The sequence below is a fragment of the Bombina bombina genome, chromosome 1, assembly GCF_027579735.1.
Source record: "Bombina bombina isolate aBomBom1 chromosome 1, aBomBom1.pri, whole genome shotgun sequence".
In the NCBI taxonomy this organism is placed as follows: Eukaryota; Metazoa; Chordata; class Amphibia; order Anura; family Bombinatoridae; genus Bombina; species Bombina bombina.
Window position 1 is genome coordinate 1,402,463,802 of NC_069499.1, and position 19,617 is coordinate 1,402,483,418.

The following is a 19,617-nucleotide window of genomic DNA, read 5'->3' on the forward strand; positions in this document are numbered from 1 at the left end:
AGCTAACAGAGCATTGCACCCACTTGCAAATGGATGATTAACCCCTTAGTTCAAAAAACGGAACAAAAAAACTATATAGACGTTTTTTAACAGTCACAACAAACTGCCACAGGTCTGCTGTTGCCCTACGTTTCCCAATAAACGACTTTAGGCCCTTTAGAGATGTCCTGTAGCATTCTGGGGACTTCTGAGGAAAACTGAATGTCTCAGTCTGTAATTTTAACTGCGCAAAAAAGCGCTAAAATAGGCCCCTCCCACTCATACTACAACAGTGGAAAGCCTCAGGAAACTGTTTCTAGGCAAAAATAAAGCCAGCCATGTGGAAAAAACTAGGCCCCAATAAAGTTTTATCACCAAAGCATATATAAAAACGATTAAACATGCCAGCAAACGTTTTATATTGCATTTTTATAAGGGTATTGCCCCTGAGAGTAAGCATGATACCAGTCGCTATTAAATCACTGTATTCAGGCTTAACTTACATTAATCCGGTATCAGCAGCATTTTCTAGCATTTCCAATTCTAGAAAAAATTGTAACTGCACATACCTCATAGCAGAGTAAACTGCACGCCATTCTCCCGCTGAAGTTACCTCTCTCCTCAGACATATGTGAGAACAGCAAAAGATCTTAGTTACAACCTGCTAAGATCATAGAAAACTCAGGCAGATTCTTCTTCTATTTACTGCCTGAGATAAAATAGTACAACTCCGGTACCATTTAAAAATAACAAACTTTTGATTGAAGAAAGAACTATTTTTCATCACTCTCTCTTACTATCTCCATGCTTGTTGAGAGTTGCAAGAGAATGACTGGTTATGGCAGTTAGGGGAGGAGCTATATAACAGCTCTGCTGTGGGTGTCCTCTTGCAACTTCCTGTTGCGAATGAGAATATCCCACAAGCAATGGATGATCCGTGGACTGGATACACCTTACAAGAGAAATAAACAATATAAACGTGACCTACAATCCGATACTCCAGCCCTCCGATATGGGCAGTACATGTCCCAAACCATTAGCCAATACTTAGTTTTTGCATATAATTATAGCGTTTTGTTGTAATATTGCGCATTCACACTTAAATCCTTTCACTTGCGCATGAGTAATTGGTTTGAGCATGCATGATTGGTCCGGACGAATCGTAACTTACACCCAAAGTACTAGCGGGTCTACTGCATCCACAACCAAAATGAATACAGTGACGTAGTCAGTGACATCCTGCTAACCTGCGCATGCGCAGCTCAGAGAAAAAGTCGCCATCTTCCAACCACGGTTGTCAGTCCGGATTTGACAACGCTATCAGATACAGAGTGAGTGGGTTTGGAAAGGGTTAAAAATTTGGTGATAATTTTCTTCTAAACTGTACTTTTTAGAATTATAAATGTGTTTATTGTAGTACTTTCTTTTGATCCATGCTTAGTTTTTTTATGACTATAGTGTCCCTTTAAATTTATAATTTAGGTTTTTTATTTTTTCATAGTGTTAGGTTTTTTTAAACATGTAATTTAATATTTTTAATTGGTGGTTTATTTTATTTTATTAGAATATTTATGTTAGGTTAATTTATAGTTTAATCTTATTTTTTTTTATTTCACAGGTAAGTTTTTATTTATTTTAATATAGTTATATTGTAACTTTTAATTTAAAGTTAGGGGGGTGTTTGGGGTTAATAGTTAAATTTAGTGATTTGCAATGTGGGGCGGCAGTGGTTTAGGGGTTAATAGGTTACTCTCAATAGGTTACTTTCATACACTGAGCCACCGAAGGGCGCGGAATGGAATGAAGAACACAGCAGGAATTTAGAAGCTTTGATAACCTGGACTCGGTCAGGCAAATTTTCATTTCTACAGAATCTATCAGAGTCCCTAGGAAGGAAACTCTTGTGAGTGGGGATAGAGAACTCTTTTCCTCGTTCACTTTCCACCCATGCGACCTCAGAAATGCCAGTACTACGTCAGTATGATACTTGGCAATTTGGAAGTTTGACGCCTGTATCAGGATGTCGTCTAAATAAGGGGCCACTGCTATGCCCCGCAGCCTTAGGACCGCCAGAAGCGACCCTAGAACCTTCGTAAAGATTCTTGGGGCTGTAGCTAATCCAAAGGGAAGAGCTACAAACTGGTAATGCCTGTCTAGAAAGGCAAACCTGAGAAACCGATGATGATCTTTGTGTATCGGAATGTGAAGATAAGCATCCTTTAGATCCACTGTAGTCATAGATTGACCCTCCTGGATCATAGGTAGGATGGTACGAATAGTTTCCATCTTGAATGATGGAACTCTGAGGAATTTGTTTAAGATCTTTAGATCCAAAATTGGTCTGAAGGTTCCCTCTTTTTTGGGAACCACAAACAGATTTGAGTAAAAACCCTGTCCCTGTTCCTCCTTTGGAACTGGATGGATCACTCGCATAACTAGGAGGTCTCGTACACAGTGTAAGAATGCCTCTCTCTTTATCTGGTTTGCAGATAATTGTGAAAGGTGAAATCTCCCTTTTTGGGGGGAAGCTTTGAAGTCCAGAAGATATCCCTGGGATATAATTTCCAACGCCCAGGGATCCTGAACATCTCTTGCCCATGCCTGGGCGAAGAGTGAAAGTCTGCCCCCTACTAGATCCGTTACTGGATAGGGGGCCATTCCTTCATGCTGTCTTAGAGGCAGCAGCAGGCTTTTTGGCCTGCTTACCTTTGTTCCAGGTCTGGTTTGGCCTCCAGACCGTCTTGGACTGAGCAAAAGTTCCCTCTTGTTTTGCATTAGAGGAAGTTGATGCCGCACCTGCCTTGAAGTTTCGAAAGGCACGAAAATTAGACTGTTTGGCCCTTGATTTGGACCTGTCCTGAGGAAGGGCATGACCTTTTCCTCCAGTGATATCAGCAATAATCTCCTTCAAACCAGGCCCGAATAGGGTCTGCCCCTTGAAGGTAATGTTAAGCAGCTTAGATTTTGAAGTCACGTCAGCTGACCATGATTTAAGTCATAGCGCCCTGCGCGCCTGTATAGCAAAACCAGAATTCTTAGCCGTTAGTTTAGTCAAATGAACAATGGCATCAGAAACAAAAGAATTGGCTAGCTTAAGTGCTCTAAGTTTGCCAAGTATGTCATCCAATGGAGTCGCTACCTGTAAAGCCTCTTCCAGAGACTCAAACCAGAACGCCGCAGCAGCAGTGACAGGAGCAATGCATGCAAGGGGCTGTAGGATAAAACCTTGTTGAATAAACATTTTCTTAAGGTAACCTAATTTTTTATCCATTGGATATGAAAAAGCACAACTGTCCTCGACAGGGATAGTAGTACGCTTTGCTAGAGTAGAAACTGCTCCCTCCACCTTAGGGACTGTCTGCCATAAGTCCAGTGTGGTGGCATCTATAGGAAACATTTTTCTAAAAATAGAAGGGGGAGAGAACGGCACACCTGGTCTATCCCATTCCTTAGTAATAATTTCTGTAAACCTTTTAGGTATTGGAAAAACATCAGTACACACCGGCACTGCATAGTATTTATCCAATCTACACAATTTCTCTGGCACTGCAATTGTGTCACAGTCATTCAGAGCAGCTAAAACCTCCCTGAGCAATACGCGGAGGTGTTCAAGCTTAAATTTAAATGTAGAAATATCAGAATCAGGTATCTTTCCTGAGTCAGAAACATCACCCACAGACTGAAGCTCTCCTTCCTCAGCTTCTGCATATTGTGAGGCAGTATCAGACATGGTTCTTAAAGCGTCAGTATGCTCTGCATTTCGTCTAACCCCAGAGCTATCTCGCTTACCTCTAAATTCAGGTAGTCTGGCTAATACCGCTGACAGTGTATTATCCATGACTGCCGCCATGTCTTGTAAAGTAATCGCTATGGGCGCCCTAGATGTACTTGGCGCCATTTGAGCGTGAGTCCCTTGAGCGGGAGTCAAAGGATCTGACACATGGGAGAGTTAGTCGGCATAACTTCCCCCTCGTCAGATTCCTCTGGTAATAAATTTTTTAAAGACAGAATATGATCTTTATTGCTTAAAGTGAAATCAGTACATTTGGTACACATTCTAAGAGGGGGTTCCACCATGGCTTTTAAACATAATGAACAAGGAGTTTCCTCTATGTCAGACATGTTTGTACAGACTAGCAATGAGACCAGCAAGCTTGGAAAACACTTTAAATCAAGTTAACAAGCAAATATAAAAAACGGTACTGTGCCTTTAAGAGAAACAAATTTTGTCAAAATTTGAAAAACAGTGAAAAAAAGGCAGAAAATCAAACAATTTTTTTTACAGTGTATGTAATAAGCTAACAGAGCATTGCACCCACTTGCAAATGGATGATTAACCCCTTAGTTCAAAAAACGGAACAAAAAAACTATATAGACGTTTTTTAACAGTCACAACAAACTGCCACAGCTCTGCTTTTGCCCTACGTTTCCCAATAAATGACTTTAGGCCCTTTAGAGATGTCCTGTAGCATTCTGGGGACTTCTGAGGAAAACTGAATGTCTCAGTCTGTAATTTTAACTGCGCAAAAAAGCGCTAAAATAGGCCCCTCCCACTCATACTACAACAGTGGAAAGCCTCAGGAAACTGTTTCTAGGCAAAAATAAAGCCAGCCATGTGGAAAAAACTAGGCCCCAATAAAGTTTTATCACCAAAGCATATATAAAAACGATTAAACATGCCAGCAAACGTTTTATATTGCATTTTTATAAGGGTATTGCCCCTGAGAGTAAGCATGATACCAGTCGCTATTAAATCACTGTATTCAGGCTTAACTTACATTAATCCGGTATCAGCAGCATTTTCTAGCATTTCCAATTCTAGAAAAAATTGTAACTGCACATACCTCATAGCAGAGTAAACTGCACGCCATTCTCCCGCTGAAGTTACCTCTCTCCTCAGACATATGTGAGAACAGCAATAGATCTTAGTTACAACCTGCTAAGATCATAGAAAACTCAGGCAGATTCTTCTTCTATTTACTGCCTGAGATAAAATAGTACAACTCCGGTACCATTTAAAAATAACAAACTTTTGATTGAAGAAAGAACTATTTTTCACCACTCTCTCTTACTATCTCCATGCTTGTTGAGAGTTGCAAGAGAATGACTGGTTATGGCAGTTAGGGGAGGAGCTATATAACAGCTCTGCTGTGGGTGTCCTCTTGCAACTTCCTGTTGCGAATGAGAATATCCCACAAGCAATGGATGATCCGTGGACTGGATACACCTTACAAGAGAAATAAACAATATAAACGTGACCTACAATCCGATACTCCAGCCCTCCGATATGGGCAGTACATGTCCCAAACCATTAGCCAATACTTAGTTTTTGCATATAATTATAGCGTTTTGTTGTAATATTGCGCATTCACACTTAAATCCTTTCACTTGCGCATGCGTAATTGGTTTGAGCATGCATGATTGGTCCAGACGAATCGTAACTTACACCCAAAGTACTAGCGGGTCTACTGCATCCACAACCAAAATGAATACAGTGACGTAGTCAGTGACATCCTGCTAACTTGCGCATGCGCAGCTCAGAGAAAAAGTCGCCATCTTCCAACCACGGTTGTCAGTCCGGATTTGACAACGCTATCAGATACAGAGTGAGTGGGTTTGGAAAGGGTTAAAAATTTGGTGATAATTTTCTTCTAAACTGTACTTTTTAGCATTATAAATGTGTTTATTGTAGTACTTTCTTTTGATCCATGCTTAGTTTTTTTATGACTATAGTGTCCCTTTAAATTTATAATTTAGGTTTTTTATTTTTTCATAGTGTTAGGTTTTTTTAAACATGTAATTTAATATTTTTAATTGGTGGTTTATTTTATTTTATTAGAATATTTATGTTAGGTTAATTTATAGTTTAATCTTATTTTTTTTTATTTCACAGGTAAGTTTTTATTTATTTTAATATAGTTATATTGTAACTTTTAATTTAAAGTTAGGGGGGTGTTTGGGGTTAATAGTTAAATTTAGTGATTTTCAATGTGGGGCGGCAGTGGTTTAGGGGTTAATAGGTTTATTACAGTAGTTGTGATGTGGGGGGCAGGCGGTTTAGGGGTTATTAGTTTTTTTATAGTAGTTGCGATGTGGGGGGCAGGCGGTTTAGGGGTTTAAAGGTTTCGTTTATTATTTACGATGTGGGGGGCTGGCGGTTTAGTGGTTAATAGGTTTCTTATAGTAGTTTCAATGTGGGGGCAGGCGGTTTAGGGGTTAATAGATTTATTTTGTGTTGGAGATGTGGGTGGGTGGCAGATTAGGGGTTAATAGGTGTAATATAGTATTTGCAATGCAGAAGGGTGGCGGTGTAGGGGTTAATAGGTAGTTTATGGGTGTTAGTGTACTTTGTAACATTTTAGTTATGAGTCTTGTGAAACATTTTTGTTTCACAAAATCCATAACTACTGGTCTCAGATTGTGGAATGACTCACGGTGGTATAGACTACAATGCAAGCATTTTACCCGGACCGCACAAACTATAATACAGCGGTATGGAAAATCCCGCACTCAAACGTCATTATTTGCGTGTGGAATGGAGAGTTGCATAAAGGCTAACATGCTTGCTGTATAGCTATACAGCCGCGACTTGTAATATGCGTTACCTGACGTTCCATGCGCAATGGCCAATTTTTCAGCGTTATAGCCGTACCGCACCATAACGCAAAACTTGTAATGTAGGTGTTTGACTGCCTTTATTTTTTCTAACACCTGAGATTTTTTATGTGTTTTGGGCAACTTTTTTGTTTCATGAAATAGTTAACCAGAGCACTGAAATTGCAGTAATCATTCTAGAGTAGATCGCAATTTCTCATACATTCTACACTCTGCAGCTGCCATAACAAGTCATTTCTAATAAGTAGAAAAAGAGGAAACAAAGTTTGAGAAACTCACAAACTGTCTGTCTGTGCTCATGAGCGGTGGAGGAAATTACAATGTTATTATTTTTATTTTGGAGCCCACTGATTGTTTTGCTTCCAAAATGTAAGTACTTTAATCTGTATTATTCAGTATTCACTTTGTTTCATTTCCATGCTTTGGTCCTTATAACTGGCATTATACAGAATAAACAAAACATTTGCTTTTTTTTTAGTACCAGGCAGATAAGGAATGGTTCTTCAATAAATGAGTGTGCTAGAATCTAAAATATTCTACAAATACAGCAAATCAATATTCATTAATAACGTCAAACGAAATATTATAAACTGCTATTTGTATATTTGAAAACTGTCTTACAGATCCACTAATTATTATCCACTAATTATCCGATTATAAAAATTAACCGTTCTACAGTGATTCTACAGTGATTCTAAAAATGTAGCTGCTAACTTGTTTGTTGTAATTGCTGCTTATGATTGTTATTGCACTCACGCTTGTATGTTTAGGAAAAAGTTGTGACTGTATAGATTCATAAAGGAATACTATGGTAACAGATTCCCACTTGTGTTCTGCTTGGGTTACCCTCTAGTTTTGGTGTTGCAGGTCATATTACTAATAAATTATTACTCCTAACTTATGCTGCTAGTAACTTAGGTTTGAGAAGTCTCAATTTCAAAAATCAGCTATTTCTGGCGGATATGATACACTACAGCGTATCATATCCGCCAGACATTGATAATTCGGCCCCTGAGAGTGTAGTCCCCTTCCGTGTTTTGTATATGTCTAGGGTGATTGCATAAGTCTGTGCACCCTTGACTTATTCCCAGTTTGTTTGATTGAGAGCTTGCATTGTTTGGCTGTATAAGGGACCCAGGCTTTGGGAGAGACCTTGACGTGGTACCTTGACTTGTCCCATTTGGCCAGATGCAGTAACTAATGATTCCATTTTTGTTTTTAATCTTAGCTGAGTGCTTGCAAGTGAGTGTGGTGCATCAACCTATGAGCGGTATTGAGCACCCAGGGCTGTGCATGTTGCAGGGTCATATGATGTGTACCCAGTCCGGTCTGAGAGTGCAGTCTCCTTCCGTGTTTTGTATATGTCTAGGGTGATTACATAAGTCTGTGCACCCTTGACTTGTTCCCATTTTCTTTGATTGAGAGCTTGCATTGCTTAGCTGTATTAGGTACCCAGGTTTTGAAAGAGACCTTGACATGGTACCTGGGCTTGTCCCATTTGGCCAAATGCAGTAACTAACTCTTCCATTTTTGCTTTTAATCTTAGCTGAGTGCTTGCAAGTAAATATTAGACTTCCTCTGTGTGCGGTATCTATATATCTATATCTATCTATCTATCTATCTATCTATCTATCTATTTATCTCTATATATGTGTGTATATCTATCTATCTATCTATCTAGCTATCTATTTATCTCTATATATATATGTGTATATCTATCTATCATATATCTATCTATTTATCTATCTATCTATCTATCTATCTATCTATAACTATCTATCTATATATTTATGTATAGCTATATATCTATCTATATATCTATCTATATCTATATATCTATCTATATATATATCTATATAAATATATACAGTATACATCTATCTATATATACTGTATATATATGTTGTTCTGGGATCCAAGCACTCACTGTATTCGTAGGTTGCCTGGGTGCTCTCTATGGTAGATAGGTAGAAACTTCAAGAAAAGAAGAGGCACCCACAGGGCTTACTAAGTATTAGCTTTATTCAAGTAACATCAATGTGGATCAGTCAACGTTTCGGTCCTTGCAGGAACCATTGTCAAGACTGTTTCTAATAGAAAGATACATAATAAAAACAAAATAAAATAAAATTAATACCCCTAAGTGACGCATACAGATGGGGTTACAACCACAAGGGACTAAACTATAGTGTAACAAACAAATGGAAATACCATGATCTATACACTGGCATATAGCTGTAAGTTATATCAATGTCGGTATAGTAATCTGTATACAGCGGTAAAGAATGCAAACAGCATAAAAATTGTAGAGAGTGCTGCGCACAACACACACCACGCCCTTAGGGGCGCCTCCTTAATAACCAAAACCACTAAACAGACTAATACAATTGGCCATGCTAATCTGCATACATAGTTAAAAATGCAGCACAAAATCATAACATGCAGTACAATATAAAAACATGTAAATAACAAGAATGAACACAGTGAAAGAAATGAAGTCAATAAAACCAATATAACAAGATGATCCCAATGAAGAGGCAGCACTCTTTCAAAGGACGGCTATCCTGGTATTCATAATCTGGAAAAGGTAAAAAAACAGAGGCGCCACCATGGCCTAGTACCACCAAAACATGTGTATATAGATATACAGGTAGATGTGGATACTCACAAACAGAAAGCACCCAACGGTGCTAATGGAGCAGACTGGAGCTTTACAGTAGTCCAGCTCACTGTTTATCCTCAGCGTAGAGACAGTCAGAGTTCCTTAGAAAGGCCTATGATCTTGTGCCTAGGAGAGCAGGAAAGGCAAACCAACATTTCCCAATATCATTTAGACAAGGGAAAGTGTAACCATAAGATTATACTTACAGGATACCATGCACCTGCAGGTGCAATCTCAGCAAACTGGGACCAAACCATCGCCCAGTAGACTATAGACAATGGGCAATCCACAGCAACCAGTGAAAAAATAGTGCAGTATTCAAAAGATGTGATAAATCACAACAAGCAAGTGTATAGATAAAAATTAAAATACTTTATTAACCAAGCGACGCGTTTCTCAGCCTCCTGTGAGCTGTTTCATCAGGCTATAATATACAAATTAAAAATACACTTGCTATTTAACAATAAAACCAAACCCTAAAAGTTCTATGATTGGACAACCAATTAAGGCTCACACCTATGTGTGTTCACAATTAATGAGTTGGTATGGTAACAGCAATAAACAAGAACAGAACAGGTGATGTTCTACATTCAGGTAATTGTCAGAACAAATCGTTGGCATGGCAGCCACGGATAAACACAGATTTTACAATTTGATCTAGTAAACAAACAACAATGTCATATTAAAAACATGCAACTCTCATAATAACAATTATAACTTAAAAGACATGAAAAAATAAATTGTATATTGTATTAAAGCGTGTTATACATGTAATATGTTGTTAAAGGGACAGTCAACCATAGAATTGTTATTGTTTTAAAAGATAGATAATCCCTTTATCACCCATTCCCCAGTTTTGCATAACCAACACAGTTATATTAATGTACTTTTTAACTTTGTGATTACCTTGTAGCTAGGAACCTTCTTCCAGCCCCCTGATCACATGACTGTGACTGTTTATTATCTATTGTCATAAATTTAGCATTGTATTGTGCTAGATCTTAAATAACTTTCTGTGCTTGAACACAGTGTTATCTATATGGCCCACATGTACTTTCTGTCTCTTTGTGTTGAAAAGAGATTTAAAAAGCATGTGATAAGAGGCAGCCATCAAAGGCTTAGAAATTAGCATATGAGCCTACCTATGTTTAGTTTAAACTAAGAATACCACGAGAAAAAAGCAAATTTGATGATAAAAGTAAATTGGAAAGTCAATTAAAATTAAAAGTCCTATCTGAATAATGAAAGTTTAATTTATACTTGACTGTCCCTTTAATAATATATATGTATTTGCATCAATATATATTATATATATAAAAGTGAAATGAAATTTGATGTTAAAAACCATCTCTTTAATGAGATCAACTACCTAATGTGCTATCTAATATCATCAACTCTGTGTTTAAATTTTCCTCTCTTACCCTCTTGAGCGCTCTTATGTACGCCATTGTATAAATCTTTTGCTTTTTTGATTCTTTGTAACTGAGTTTTAATGTTAGACTAGGTCTTATACACATGTCAATGTCTAATGATTAATGATGATCGTAAATGAGAATCACATTAAATTATCTAAATATTGGACATTGTTTGTCGAAAACGACGATAAAAGACTAATTCAACTATGTTAGTAAATGTCATGGGCCAGTAAGGGAAAATCCTCCAATGTTAATACGTGCATTAAAGGGGAGTGTGTCAATCCTCCAATCCATGAACATCAAACCTTCCTCCGATCAAACATTGTGCATTTGGGGGAGTGTATCAAAGAGCCAATCAATGCAGGAAATAGTCGTAGTAGTAGTTGTCAGGGATGTGGGCGGATTCAGAGGATATATTCAATCGATAATGTGCATATAATTTCCAGTTATGATACAACATATAGTAAAAGGAATGAATCCAAAGAATCAATCTTAAAAAAAAACAAAAAACAACATTCAACTCAGTAACAATATTTGTCGAGAAATAAAGAAAAAAATAATAAAATATGTCCACTCGACAATAATTTAAGCATAAGCCTAATTTCTAAGGGAGACGATCCATCATATATCAAGGGGAAAAACATACTTGTAAGCCAAATAGTGGTGAGGATGATCCATACTCCAAATGATTGGCAATAGTAAACAAAGATGTGGACAAAATCGGAGAATATTTTCATTTCAAAATACAAAAGTATAGAACAAATTTACATAAGGGGAATGTCTCTATAAACCAATCAGTGATGGAGGTTATATGTACTCCATTTGGTAATGATATTTATCAATGAAATGGGCGGATTAAAGGGGATGTGTTCAAACGATGCTACATGGATGTTAGACTAGTAGCGAGGGGTAAAAACAATCCCCTACACATATAGACATCGATAGAGACGCTAATAATTTACAATCAATGTGAAAAATAAAGATATTGTGTATGTTATCTTCAAATAGTACATGTTGTGTGAACAGTGTTTTTTATTTATTAATAGATGTTAGATTACATCTAGTGCTTAATACCACTATGTGTAATTAACCGAAAATCTAAAAACGAGAATAAATGTCTGTAAATAGTTAAAGAAGTGACATTTGAATATACAAATGCTTAGTGAAAGGCTGACAATAAAGTCAAACATTATATGAATGAAGTGATCAATTTTCGGCATCTAAAAGATAATAAATAGCATTTCTGGTCCTAGAAACCTACAAGTGTTAATCATTCGTTTACCGCAATTATAATAATGCATGCTCATAAGTGTATATGTAACCTATCTTTTAATGAACTAAAAAATAAAGAATATAAATAGTGTTAATTCAAAGTTGTTATATAGTAATAGATTGTAATTAGTAGAAAAACAATCATATTATAGTGGTGTGAAACTAGTAGTATAGTAATGAATTATAATGATAAAAAAAAAAAAAAAATGTATTCGTGTAAACCCTAGTGGTGAAGATTGGGAAATGAGTGATCAAATATTGAGAGTAAGCCCACAAATGAACACCTCAATAAACCTAATGGATACTTGTGTATCCTCCTATACTATCAGTTGTCATGCTCTACATTAAACAGTCGCTCAATACTAGGGTAATATGAAACCCAATTATGGCCGGCTCATGCTCTAAATTAAACAGTCGCTCAATACTAGGGTAATAAGAAACCCAATTATGGCCGACTATGCAGTGAACCTGGTGTTCTATGGCCATTACATTGATGACCTGTTGTTTATCTTCAAAGGGTCAGGAGACAACATCAGTGGCTTTATAGATCACTTAAACAACAATACGTATGAGATATCCTTTACGCATAACATCAAACGAGAAGAAATCAAATTTTTAGATCTTATCTTGGGGAGGACTTCAGATGGGAGAGTCTCTTCCAAAACCTTTTTTAATACTGTTGATTGTAATAGTTTTCTCCATTTTGAGAGTAACCATTACAAATGCTGGAAGATGAATGTCCCTTATGGACAATATCCGGGGGTACGGTTGGCATGGTCCAACATAATCCCCCGGTTGTGTTGGCGTTTTTTTACCACGCCCAAAACAGCTTATAGAGTGAGGAAGAAGGTGAACAGGGAGTTGGGTAGAGCAGTTGTGGCTATAGGTGGTTTTGTGGTTCGCCATGAACAGATTTCAGTCGATAAGAAGCAGCTATATCACCCAGATGGCGTGCACTTGACTGACGAAGGGCTGTTAATCTTCATGGCGGACCTCAAAAGAGCCTTAGTTACTCATATTAGCTGGTGGCGGCAAGAGTCCATTTTTTCAGGGAAACCCTGTCTCTTGTGGCGGGAGGTCGTGGCCATAAACACCTGAGGGCAGAGTCTGTAGGGGTGACAGTCGGGCTAATGGGCAGGGGAGATGTCCTCAGGTCGTGACCTGGGGGCCCCCGCCCCGCGAGTCTGCTGGCTGAAGATCCTTTAGGACGTCTGTGCCTCCTAGAAGGAATGGGGTGGAGCCACGTTTTGCAGCCCCCCTTTGCGATGTCAAATTCCATAACACCTGGCTGCGACCACTAGTCATATGGAGCTGTTATACTATTTTACTAGGCCTCGAATGCTGCCACGAGTTAAACGTTTAGTTATGACTTCCGTTTAAGTCAGGTGTATTTAAAGGTTAAATAAATGCAACCATGATATGGTCTTATACCCAGCTCTCTGTGTCTGTGTGTTTATTATTCTTAGTAGAGTAAATAAGTAAGTGTAGTTTAAAAGGGTTTGTGACTACCAAATTGGAGCATCAGCCCTTAGAAGAATGTAAGGTAGCGAAGTCTCCTGTAATGGAGTTAAGGGCCTGGGCATGACAGGGTAGTGAAAATCCCAGTGTAGTGTGTTAGCAACAATGTTGCAAGGTTAGGGGAGGTCTTAAGACTTACCAGTTTATAAGGAAGGTTCTGGAAGATTCCTGCCTCTTTTCCCTGGGATTTTCAAAGAAGAAAGTTTTCCCTCCCTCCCAACCCCTATGTTTATGGTTATACCAGTAATGTTAGTGGCGTCATTCAGGCAAATGGCTTCCTTTCTGGTTGCTGGCTCTTTAGAGGCTTAAGGCGGGGATAGGGTTAGTTGGCCTAATCGATGTAAGACCTTAGCAGTAATTTAGTTGCTTCCCAGTGGTGATTGCTGCAAGGCTTTTTCCTACCGGTGCCTTATAGGTAGAAGCAAAGACAAGTCATATCTCCTAGAGGCGGCAGGTCGCGGCCATAAATACCTGAGGGCAGAGTCTGTAGGGGTGACAGTCGGGCTAATGGGCGGGGGAGATGTCCTCAGGTCGTGACCTGGGGACCCCGCCCCACGGGTATGCTGGCTGAAGATCCTTTAGGATGTCTGTGCCTCCTAGAAGGAATGGGGTAGAGACACGTTTTGCGGCCCCCCCTTTGCGATGTCCAATTCCATAACACCTGGCTGCGACCTCTAGTCATATGGAGCTGTTATACTATTTTACTAGTCCTCGAATGCTGCCAGGAGTTAAACGTTTAGTTATGACTTCCGTTTAAGTCAGGTTTATTTAAAGGTTAAATAAACGCGACCATGATATGGTCTTATACCCAGCTCTCTGTGTCCGTGTGTTTATTATTCTTAGTAGAGTAAATAAGTAAGTGTAGTTTAAAAGGGGTTGTAACTACCAAATTGGAGCATCAGCCCTTAAATATGATTGTTTTTCGACTAATTACAATCTATTACTATATAACAACTTTGAATTAACACTATTTATATTCTTTATTTTTTAGTTCATTAAAAGATAGGTTACATATACACTTATGAGCATGCATTATTATAATTGCGGCAAACAAATGATTAACACTTTTAGGTTTCTAGGACCAGAAACGCTATTTATTCTCTTTTAGATGCCGAAAATTGATCACTTCATTCATATAATGTTTGACTTTATTGTCAGCCTTTCACTAAGCATTTGTATATACAAATGTCACTTCTTTAACTATTTACAGACATTTATTCTCGTTTTTAGATTTTCAGTTAATTACACATAGTGGTATTAAGCACTAGATGTAATCTTACATCTATTAATAAATAAAAAACACTGTTCACACAGCATGTACTATTTGAAGATAACATACACAATATCTTTATTTTTCACATTGATTGTAAATTATTAGCGTCTCTATCGATGTCTATATGTGTAGGGGATTGTTTTTACCCCTCGCTACTAGTCTAACATCCATGTAGCATCGTTTGAACACATCCCCTTTAATCCGCCCATTTCATTGATAAATATCATTACCAAATGGAGTACATATAACCTCCATCACTGATTGGTTTATAGAGACATTCCCCTTATGTAAATTTGTTCTATACTTTTGTATTTTGAAATGAAAATATTCTCCGATTTTGTCCACATCTTTGTTTACTATTGCCAATCATTTGGAGTATGGATCATCCTCACCACTATTTGGCTTACAAGTTTTTTTTTCCCTTGATATATGATGGATCGTCTCCCTTAGAAATTAGGCTTATGCTTAAATTATTGTCGAGTGGACATATTTTATGATTTTTTCTTTATTTCTCGACAAATATTGTTACTGAGTTGAATATTGTTTAATTTTTTTTTTAAGATTTATTCATTGGATGCACTTCTTTTACTATATGTTGTATCATAACTGGAAATTATATGCACATTATCGATTGAATATATCCTCTGAATCCGCCCACATCCCTGACAACTACTACTGACGAACACAGTATGGATTATTTCCTGCATTGATCGGCTATTTGATACACTCCCCCAAATGCACAATGTTTGATTGGAGGGAGGTTTGATGTTCATGGATTGGAGGATTGACACTCTCCCCTTTAATGCACATATTAACATTGGGGGATTTTCCCTTACTGGCCCATGACGTTTACTAACATAGTTGAATTAGTCTGTTATCGTCGTTTTCGACAAACAATGTCTCGGAGAGAGGAGATTTAGGTAAGGTACATGGCTACGGATATTTCCTTTCTCTCTTTTCCTTATTGCTATGCCTATTAGCCTGCATAATTGAAATACTTCACATCGCTGGGTATGCCCTACCTCTTTATAACAACTTGACACTGCTTGTGGCGATTCTAGTGAATTTGGAATTAGACGTTCATTGTTAAAACATTAGTCCTTATGTATTACTGAATAAGGGGGTACCAGGGGTTCACTTATGTGCTGCTGTCATGCATAATTTATGAACTCTCTCAGCTTGACGTAAAACATTTAGCAATTCACTGTGCACATACCCACACTTATGGGATAAGTATGAATATTCACTGAACATGTGACACATCTGTTAATACAGTGGGCTAATGTTGTTTATCTAGCAGGACCTAGTACCTTTTGTCTCCTAGGATAGATTCTTTACTTCATGTATTGTTTTTTACTGCATGTACTATTACCTTAATTCATTGATAAATTTTTCATACACATAGGGGTATAGGACTCTACAGTATATTATTAGACCCTTCGCATCATAGGATTGAGCAGACAAAATCAGAGGAAACATGTATGGTGCTGTCTTAGGTAGAATTGTGTTTTTTATCTTGTAATCCTCTTTTTCTTGTCATAATTGGTATAAGGGCGTGGTGTGTGTTGTGCGCAGCACTCTCTACAATTTTTATGCTGTTTGCATTCTTTACCGCTGTATACAGATTACTATACTGACATTGATATAACTTACAGCTATATGCCTGTGTATAGATCATGTTATTTCCATTTGTTTGTTACACTATAGTTTTGTCCCTTCTGGTTGTAACCCCATCAGTATGTGTCACTTAGGGGTATTAATTTTATTTTATTTTTATTATGTATCTTTCTATTAGAAGCAGTCTTGACAAAGGTCCCTGCAAGGACGTTGACTGATCCACATTGATGTTACTGGAATAAAGCTAATACTTATTAAGCCCTGTGCGTGCCTCTTCTTTTCATGAAGTTTATATATATATATATATATATATATATATATATATATATATATATATATATATATATATATATATATATACTGTATATCTACAACCCCAATTCCGAAAAAGTTGGAACAGTTTAAAAAATGCAAAAAACAAACCAAAAGTCATTTGAAAATTCAATTCACCCTGTACTATATGGAAAACAAATTATTAACACATTATTTTATGTTTTACTTTGTGAATTTAATGTATTTTTTAAAATATACACTCATTTCAAATCTGAACACTGCAACACACTCCAAAATAGATTGGACAGTTGACTGTTTACCACTGTGTAACATCACCTTTTCTTTTAATAACACTTATTAAGCGTTTAGGCGCTGAAGACACCAGTTGGTTAAGTTTAGCAAGCTGAATTTTCCCCCATTCACCCATTATGCATGTCTTCAGCTGTGCAACTGTACGGGGCCAATCTGGCACCCTGGCCTATACATGAAACTGCTGCAAAATGCGATTGGTGGGAAGACCTATGACATGATAAAGACCATAGGGGCGATTTATTTAAGTGCGAGCAGACATGATACAATGTAGCGTATCATGTCCACCGCACATTGATAAATGCTGACAGCATATGCTGTCAGCATTTATCATTGCACAAGCAGTTTATGTGAACTGCTTGTGCAATGCTGCCCCTTGCAGATTTGCGGCCAATCAGCCACTAGCAGGGGGTGTCAATCAGCCTGATCGTATAGGATTAGGCGGATTGATGTCTGCAGCCTCAGAGCAGGCGGACAAGTTATGGAGCAGCATGCTTTAGACTGCTGCTTTATGACTGCTGTTTCCGCAAGCCTGAAGGCTCGCGCGGAAACAGGGGCATCAAGCTCCATTTAGAGCTTGTTAATTCGGCAACCATGTATTCATGCCTCAAGTGTAAAGTAAAAATAAACAGACTACAAACAAAGAGCTTTGAACAAAAAAGGATGCAGCCTCAGCCCCACATTATTTAACCTGTAGATTATTGATCTGCTCACAGTGCCTGAAAGAGGCACAGCACCAGGTATATCCCTGAATGGGAAGGAAATCCATAGTCTCTTATATGCCGATGACCTGCTCATCCTGCCTCCCACAGCAGTGGGTTTGCAAGAAAAACTAGACACACGGCAGACATACTGTGAGTCATTAGCAATGGAAATGAATATGGAAAAAACAAAAGTCATGATTTTCCAGAAAAAGCCAAAAAATCTCCAGCAAAACCTCAATTCCTATTGTTCTCTAAAGAGTTAGAGCACATATTAAATTATACCTATCTTGGGCTTACACCAGGTGCATCAAGAAGCTTTAAACTGGCCATCAAAACACTGCAAGAAAAAGCCCTTAGAGCCATCCATGCAATCAGTCTAAACCCTCCTACAAAATGGTTACTTAAGGTATTTGAAAGCACCATTGTACCAATCCTGCTGTATGGCTGTGAGGTCTGGGGCCCAACACTGACCCATAACTACCAAAAATGTGACAAAACTCTCACAGGTATTGCACATCTCGACTCCAATTCTGTAAATATGCACTGCGGGTACACAGAAGTGCCTTTAAAAATGGGTGCAGAGCAGAGCTGGGGATATTCCCATTGCTGTTACCAATGCAACAAAGGGTGTACAAATTCTTGTGTCACCTCACAAATAGTGATACAAGTACACTCCACCACCAAGCACTCTGTGACCCAGCATCAAAAGCATTTCGAGAATATATATCAGACCTGCAAAACCACATCAGTGAGAGCACAGCCCATGAGAGAGTGTCACCAAACACCTTACAAACAGCTCTGAAAGAGAGGTACACTGAGCATTGGAAGGATCAGATAGGCCAACAGAACAAGCTGGAGTGTTACTGTTCCATACAAGTGTCACTAAACAAAAGCACAGATAGATACTCACTAAATAAAGAATCTCTGACCACTAGCTGGAAATAGAGACTGGCAGATATCAGACAAAATGGAGGCCCAGGATAGCCAGACAATGTGTGCAGTGTGACAGCAGGGACATAGAGAATGAAGCACACTTCCTCTTGTACTGTACAAAATCCAAACTCTTAAGGGATAAATATTTCCTAGAAATAACCAAAGAAATAACAGACTTCCCACTGATGTCGGAACAAGAAAGTCTATGCGGCCGATTTATCAATGCTTCAACTGATAATTAGCTGGAATTCCACGTCAAATTAGATGCAAAGTTGATCCGTCGTAGTTAACAAAGCATCAACATCGTCAAATGTTGAAATGTTTGACATAATATACGCTCCCGTGAGATCAATCCAACGCATATTGATGCTTGTGTAATTCAAGCGGAATACTGATCATCTGCCTTTATATTCTACTCTATTCTAGCGGAATATTGATGATCCCCCTTCATATTCGACTCTATTTAAACCTCTTGCCAATTTATCAAGCATTCAACAGGTACGCTTGCGTCTATTACGGCGCTGCGTACCTATCATTCAAACCGCCACCTTTAAGGCTGCGAATGCCATAGAAATCAATGGGAGTCTGAAAACACAGAAAGGTTATGTTCGATGCTGCAAGAAAATGAAGCATATTAGATAATAAAAGTAAACTAGAAAGTTGATTAAACAAAGCCAGCAAAGACGCATGAAAATGAAATTCAAGAGAAGGAAGAAAAGAGGATAACATTAAAGAGGGGATTTTAATTTCTGCTGTATCTGATTCATGACAGTTTAATGTTAGGTAAACTATCCCATTGAGCTATAAGCTTAAGATAATATTGAATCAAACATCATTCGATTATTCAAATCATTGCCAAAAATATTACACTGTGTGTCCTAATGTCATCATCAATGTTTATCTTTAATACTAATTTTACATATACATACTTTCAAAGTACATACTTTCAAAGTATAATACACAATGTAACAAATGGCACTTACAAGTTCTGATGAGTGATCAATGACACAAGTATAGAGCAATTTGATTTGTTAGTGATAGAAAATG

General features: G+C 37.9%; 1 protein-coding gene across 1 annotated transcript in view; it reads left to right on the forward strand.

Annotated features, from left to right (window-relative positions):
- Nucleotides 1-6,870: 6,870 nt before the first annotated feature.
- Nucleotides 6,871-19,617, forward strand: part of LOC128652215 (SLAM family member 5) — a 185,514-nt gene continuing 172,767 nt past the window's right edge. The window contains exon 1 of the mRNA XM_053705152.1: nucleotides 6,871-6,963. Coding sequence (XP_053561127.1) covers nucleotides 6,915-6,963 — 49 coding nt within the window. The 5' untranslated portion in view covers nucleotides 6,871-6,914. The remainder of the gene's footprint in view (nucleotides 6,964-19,617) is intronic.